This window comes from Felis catus, chromosome B2 (assembly GCF_018350175.1).
Source record: "Felis catus isolate Fca126 chromosome B2, F.catus_Fca126_mat1.0, whole genome shotgun sequence".
NCBI classification, from domain to species: domain Eukaryota; kingdom Metazoa; phylum Chordata; class Mammalia; order Carnivora; family Felidae; genus Felis; species Felis catus.
Window position 1 is genome coordinate 119,505,898 of NC_058372.1, and position 7,428 is coordinate 119,513,325.

At 42.1% G+C, this 7,428-nt stretch overlaps 1 protein-coding gene across 5 annotated transcripts in view; it reads right to left on the reverse strand.

Moving 5' to 3' along the window:
* Positions 1-7,118, reverse strand: part of LOC101097240 (vascular non-inflammatory molecule 3) — a 29,806-nt gene extending 22,688 nt beyond the window's left edge. Inside the window, exons 1-5 of one of the 5 annotated variants that reach the window (XM_045058055.1) lie at positions 6,868-7,117; positions 6,608-6,696; positions 5,992-6,169; positions 3,979-4,209; positions 3,766-3,899 (exon numbers count right to left, since the gene is read on the reverse strand). In XM_045058055.1, the coding sequence (XP_044913990.1) occupies positions 3,766-3,887 (122 nt within the window). In that variant the 5' untranslated portion in view covers positions 3,888-3,899; positions 3,979-4,209; positions 5,992-6,169; positions 6,608-6,696; positions 6,868-7,117. Of the gene's footprint in view, positions 1-254; positions 717-3,765; positions 4,210-5,991; positions 6,170-6,607; positions 6,697-6,867 lie in introns of those variants that run through there. The other 4 variants (XM_045058054.1, XM_045058056.1, XM_045058053.1 and 1 more) reach the window with 4 other exon arrangements.
* Between the last annotated feature and the right edge of the window lie 310 nt (positions 7,119-7,428).

The window sequence follows — 7,428 nt, forward strand, 5'->3', positions numbered from 1 at the left end:
CAACTCTTTTTTTTTTTTTTAATTTTTTTTTTCAACATTTATTTATTTTGGGGACAGAGAGAGACAGAGCATGAACGGGGGAGGGGCAGAGAGAGAGGGAGACACAGAATCGGAAACAGGCTCCAGGCTCTGAGCCATCAGCCCAGAGCCCGACGCGGGGCTCGAACTCCCGGACCGCGAGATCGTGACCTGGCTGAAGTCGGACGCTCAACCGACTGCGCCACCCAGGCGCCCCCCCACCTGACAGCTCTTACCGATGCCAACGATGACCTCCACATCTTACTTGATGTCATCCTACTTGTCTGCAGCATTTGACACAGTTAATGACACCGTCTTCCCAGAAACACTTCACCCTGCTGATTGGACCCCGCTCTCTCCTTCGGCTCAATGGCTGCTCTTCTCATACTCCTTTGCTCGTTCCTCCTCACCCCTTCTGAGTCTATACATCGGAGTTTCCTGGATCTCAAGCCTTAGGTCTCTTCTCTTCTGGAACTCACTCCATAGGTGAACCATCATGGTGCTAAAAATCATCTGTGTGCTGACCCTGGGTTTTCTATCTCAGTCCTGACTTTGTCCTTCCATGCCAGACTTGTATATGCAACCGGCAGGCTTACATCTCCGCCTGGATGTTGAAAGGGCAGCTTGCACGTAAGGTGCACAAAATTGGCTTCCTAACTGGCATCCCAGACTTGCTGTTCCTTCAGTGCTCTGAATATCTGTAAAAGGCAATCCCGTGTCTCCATTTGCTCAGGCCGAAAATGGGAGTCACTCCTGACGCTTGTCTTTCTCTCATACCCCCACAGCAAATCCGGCAACAAATCCTGTCCCCTTGACATCTAAAATATATCTATTCTGATCACCACACAACATTCTAAATAATAATGAGTCTGTTTGCCTCTACCTTCTCTCACTAAATATTCATAAGTCATGGGGGGGGGGGCGCATAACCTTCATTTACTAAGCGCTGTATCTCCTATTTCTAGAATAATATCGGGCACATCGTAGATGCTCGATAAATAATGGCTGAATGAGTGAAAATTAAGTGAATTCAATGTGACTATTCTGGATGACGATGCAAACCCATTTTCTGTCAAAATTCATTCCTTCTACTGTAGGGCTGTGACAGAGCCCTTTACTAACCATACGTAACATCCTTTCCCCCAAACTTCACTAGTTTCCATAGCTATTGTGATCTTTGACTAGTCCATAACTTTACAACATGTGTTGTTGTTTTTAATTTTTTTTATGTTTATTTATTTTTGAGAGGGAGAGAGACAGAGCACAAGCAGGGGAGGGGCAGAGAGAATCTGAAGCAGGCTCCAGGCTCTGAGCTGTCAGCGCAGAGCCCTATGCGGGGCTCGAACTCATGCACCACGAGTTCGTGACCAGAGCTGAAGTCAGACGCTTAACTGACTGAGCCATCCAGATGCCCCAATGCATGTAGTTGTTGTTGTTGTTTTCAATTTTTTTTTAACATTTATTTATTCTTTTTTTTTTAATTTTTTTTCAACGTTTTTTATTTATTTTTAAGACAGAGAGAGACAGAGCATGAACGGGGGAGGGGCAGAGAGAGAGGGAGACAAAGAATCGGAAACAGGCTCCAGGCTCCGAGCCATCAGCCCAGAGCCCGACGCGGGGCTCGAACTCACGGACCGCGAGATCGTGACCTGGCTGAAGTCGGACGCTTAACCGACTGCGCCACCCAGGCGCCCCTAACATTTATTTATTCTTGAGAGACAGAGAGAGACAAAGCACGAGTGGGGGAGGGGCAGAGAGAGAGGGAGACAAAGAATCTAAAGCAGGATCAAAGCTCTGAGCTGGCAGCATGTAGCAGGATACTCCCAGGGAGTCGTGACATGCGACACGGAGGCTTTTCTTTCCAGGAAGCAACTTTATTCCGCCCCCCCTCCGGCATGACTCAGTGGGGTTCCCACGGAGAAACTGAGCCCTGAATGACACATGGCATAGTTTTCTATATATTTTTTGCTACTCTGTTTCCCATATATGGTAACACACAAACGTGCAGTTTGATCAGGTCTTGTTACAAGGTTGTGAGGAATGTTATGTATGAGGATAGCCAGGTTGCCTTGAGGTTTTTTTTTTTTTTTTCCTTTCCTTAGGGAGGGGACCCTACCACAAGCACAGAGCCCCATATGGGGCTTGAACCCAGGAACCATGAAATCATGACCTGAGCCGAAGTGGGATGCTTTAACCAACTGAGCCACCCAGGCACCCCCAACGTATGTTGTTATTAACAGGAAACCCAGAACTTAACCCTACCGTGAGTTGAAAAACAAATGAGTTGTCCCAATTTTCAAAACTTCCATGCAGAAAGACTGTCTAGCTAATGACCTCTTTTCTGGAACAAAAGAAAATTTACAAACACCATAGACAGCATCAACTCAGGGCAAGAAGGATGGAGAGATTAACTGTCTTATCATGTCACCCAATATTTTCTTCTTTGTGTCTCTTCAGAGCTAAGAAAAGCTGTTTTCTGGTAACCCTTATATAAATGTCAGAAGAGCCAGGCATCCTAAAAAAAAGTATGGTATTCATAATTCTCTAGTAAAACCAAAAAAAAAATGGCGGATAAATGTTTAATAAACTTAATCTGAGGTAAAAGAGGGAGAGAAAGTATGAGAGAGTAAGAGAGGATTTGACAGGAGAGAGAGAGTGCTAAAATAGAAATGTGTGGTCTGTACCTCAGTAATTTAATTTTCAAGCCTTCTTAGACAGTAAGATTTATACATTAAATATGCACTTATATATATTAAATATTTTATATTAGAAAGTCTCTAGATTATTTTTCCTCAAGAAAATTAGCTTTATGAGCCTAAGAAAACACTAAGTTTCAAAGCGTAAGGTCTTATGATTCACGAAAATGTACATAGTAAGCTCTTTCTGCCTGAGAAGTAGATTCTGGAACAGAAAGACTCCATAAGATTGAAGTTTCGTAATTTCTTTTTTAATGTTTATTCATTTTTTGAGAGAGAGAGAGAGAGAGAGAGGCAGAGAGAGGGAGACACAGAAACTGAAGCAGCCTCCAGGACCTGAACTCTCAGCACCGAGCTCAATGCGGGGCCCGAACTCAAACTATGAGATCGTGACCTGAGCCGAAGTGGGACGCTTAACCAACTGAGCCACCCAGATGCCCCCGAAGTATGGTACTTTCAATGGAGACCTTGGGCTACTTCCCAAATACAACCCACTGTCTACTTCAGAAATTAATTGATTACTTGACTCCATGAGATTCTCTTCCCCTTAGCTTCTAATCCTAGCAATAAATATCTTGTTTACATGTTTTCTCCAAATTTAATAAAGCTATCCATTTATAAATGATTATTAAATGGTATCTAAGCACACAAATTTAAGCAAATGCCAAGATAGAAATAACAATATCGTATGCCACATCTGTGATAATTCAGGATTTATCATGTCGCCGTGGTGAACATGTGCATGTTAGAGAATTGCAGCATTTTTGCACAAACAATGAGGATCTTTAAAATATCTTCCTGGGCACCTCGGTGGCTCAGTTGGTTAAGCGTCCCACTCTTGGTCTTGGCTCAGGTCATGATCTCAAGGTGGGTGGGATTAAGTGCTGCGGTGGGCTTTGTGCTGACCGCATGGACCCTCCTTGGGATTCCCTCTCCCTCTCTCTCTGGCCCTCCACTGTTCCCATGCACACGTGCTCATGCTCTCTCTCTCTCTCTCTCTCTCTCAAAATAAATAAATAAACTTTTTTTTTTAAGTTTAAGAAATATATACCTCTGGGTGTTTTGACATGTAATCCAATTCACCTGAGGGGCCGGGATATCCTTCAGATAAAGAGAAATGGTTTCTCTGGAAAATTTCCATCCATAAAGCGCATCTTCTGGAGTCACAGTCATTTGAGCATTCCGCTTAAAATAAGCGAAATCAAAATTATTTCTTCATATGTCACATAGTTCAACACTCCATTCTTCTACTCGCTCTCCCTACCTGCTTAGCTGAGTGCTTAATTGCTCTGTCTAGAAACCTGTATTCTCGTTCATAAGGAACGGGGCATTGTCCTGGGAAACAAGTGTTTCTGTCTTATTTGGCAATATAACAGCATGTTCGTATACCGCGACTGTAAGAGCATCCAAGGCACTGATGTGCAGCATGATTAGGGCAAAAATTGCCACGGAGATTTGAAGAGAAGAAGTGATCATAGCCAACATCTAGTGAGCTCTGAAAGTGAAAGCAACATTCATTCAGTACTTCTAGAGAGGGAAGCATTTATATCACATAAAACTAACTTCCCGCTAACAGACTTTTCTTTTATAATCTTAGGAATATTATACCTAACTACTTTTGTGGAAAAAAAAACCCATTTCAGTTCAATGAATACAATCAGAAACTATTACAAGGATTACACAATATGTACTATTGATAAGATTTGATATCGAATTTAAAAAAACACAAAATTCAAATGTAAGCCCTCTGTACCCTTTTACTGATAGAAAGAAAATAAATTAACTCTCGTGAAAAGTCATAATACAATAAACATTTCATTTATTAAATTACAAAACCTTTTTTTTCCTGCTCTATTAAATGATTTACATCATGTATATTTTTAGAAGAGGAGAACAATTTTAAAATATTTGCTACTAGGAAAATGCACTAAGGTACAACATCGGGAAGAAAATTCACCCAAATTGACACTCTGGCTTACTTATTAAAGACTAAGAATGTGTGCTCCATAAAAGCATGATTTCGTGTCTATTTTATTCACTGCCAAATCCTCAGTGCCCAAAGCATGAATTGTGCGGGTGAGGTTCTCTGGTGTTAGGCCAGAGGAGAAATCAAGGTCACTGCTTAGCTGGACCCAGCCCTAGGAGAACTAAACTTACTTCTTCCTTCCCTCCCTCTCTCCTTCCCTTCCTCCCTCCCTTCCTCCTCCCCCCCCCCCCCACCTTCTTTCCTTCACCTCCTTCCTCTCTCCTTTCCTCTTTCCCTCCCTTCCTCCCTCCCTTCCTTCCCTCCTTCCAAAGTACATACAAGGGAAGAAGTATCTCAGGCCAGTCATCATAAAGACAATCTGTTATAACTCAGAGAAGACATAACTTTCATTTTCTCAAAGACAAATTAATCACATAATAGAGTTTTAAGAATATGCTTTTCCTAGGACATCCATATTCTCACTCCCCTGCTCCCAATTCTACCATGCAAGAGGTTTTTCCAGTTGTTTTAGGGTTTTTTTTTTTTTATTGTTGTTGTTGTTGTTGTTTTAAAAAATCTGGCCCTCTTAGTAAAAGCCATTCAAATATTTTTGTAGAGTAGCAACAAATAAATTATTCTGTGCTTTCCCTCATACGGAGATAAAATTCTTGGTAAAGGAAAGGCCTAAGGGCTATAAACAAGTCTGCTCATATTTTCTGCTTTGAATAGAATTTTCTATTTAAGAAATAACTTCTTAAATAGAGCAATACAAATAATTTTGAGAAAAATGGTCAAGCCCTTTAGTGGACAATGTGAGGGGAGAGATATGTTTGTGAATTTTTAGCAGATTGTACAATAGATTACTAGTATGTGATTGTACTGTATATATAGTTTGTCCATAGTTATTATATTAATATAGGTAATTGGTATATACTCATCTCTATACAGTAGATTTTGAGTGCCTTTAGAGTTTAGAGAGCATATAAACCAAATGCCCACACTTTATAGGACAGGAATCTGAGGCACAGAGAAGCAGAGTAACTTAGAGACGGGTGTGCAACTTCTCATTCCCGATTCCAGAATCTTCTCCTTATATCCAAGAGATCATGCGTGGGACTGTGCTCTGATTTAATGTCTGCATCCCAGAGTCTGAGCCCCGGAGCCTTTTAAAGAACTCAATTCAAAGTGATCGCCTTAAGGAAACCTCACATGAATCTGCTTAGTGCTAGATGGGCACTTGATGTGGTCGATGCCTAGTGAAGACCCTTAAGCTTTTCCATCTCTCCAAGAACTATTGGGATCATGACCTACCTTCATGTGACTGAACTCACTAATAATATTTCATTATCTCCTTTGCTTAGAAGTAGTCAGGTAAGCTGGCAAAGATGAGCTACAACCTTTTCTTTTTGAGGCTAGGAGCAGAAACAGCCATATCCGTCCTTCACGTCTTAGCATCCCCCAGTTTCCTGGACGATGTTCTTCTTTGTGGCTATGCAAGAGAGAAAGGGTGTTAAATAGGGTTTTTGGCTGCAGGGAGAAAGGGGCAACGGCTTCTGATGTGAAGTCGAGAGGATGACCGAGTTGCCTCTTTTCTCTGCAGCCTTTCAAAATTGTCTCATTACCATTGAGGTGTAACAAAAGTAAAGGCATGGAAAACAGCAATTAAAACACAGAAAGATCTTTGAGATAGAAAGGAAAAGTGAATCATCTTTACAAACATTTGCTATCGAGACAGTTGCTATTGCCTGAAATCTTCAGAAGTAAAAGATTCAACTCAAGACATAGAACTTCCAGAGTTCCCATTGTCATGTTCATTAAAGTGATTGACTAAATAAAGCTTAACTTCTTTAGTTTAGCTCAGTTATAAAATAACGTTACCCGTCACAGGAGCACGGATGAATCATAATTTACTGCTAAGAGTGCCTACCTTCTGATTTACCATTTTGTGTTTAACGGACTTAGTTGCAAGGCTGAAAAGTTACAATCGATTCAAAGTTATTCGGTCAAGGAGTCACTCTGAAAAAACATACAAAAAATAATTGTGAATCTGGTTGTCTCTAAGAACGGTGCTCAGTTGGGGCTAGGTTTCGCATCTGTAATAAGGGAAAAGAATAGAAGCGTGGTTTCTGCTTTGCACTCCCCTTCTTTGAACCCTTGTCTCTCACCTAAGAGTTCAGGTCATCATACCTGCTCTATCGCCTTCACAAGGTTATTCGGAGAGCCAAAGACACAGGAAAGTCCTCCATAAGATTACGATGGGATCACAAGCATTACCAAAAAGGAACGCCAATGTAGCAATGCAACGATCCTGACTGCTCAATGTTCTTAAGTTCACAGAGCTACTGCTGTTCAGTTAAACGCATCTATGCCGTTCAGGGTGCTGCGCTGGGAAACAGCTGGGAACAGGTTGTGGACAGGATATCAAACCAAGGCAGGAACAGCAGATGCACAACGGGGTGGGGGGGGGGGGGGGGGGGGCGGGGGAGGGGGCGGGAGGGGGGGTCGTCAGAGGCACAGCAAAGGCACCAAGACAGGAAGGAGGGAGCAGCTCTGGGCTCTGACACGGGCTACAGGACTGGTCTGGCCTCTCTCCCAGATATGAGATGATAATAAGCAAGTTAAGAAATACAGGGTTGGAAACAGCATGTACAATTTTTGACAGCATTTCCTCCTAGGCAGCCAGGATGACACATCAAAATAAGAAGGAAGAAAAACAGAAAACTCGGGACCTTCTTGTAAAACGATTTT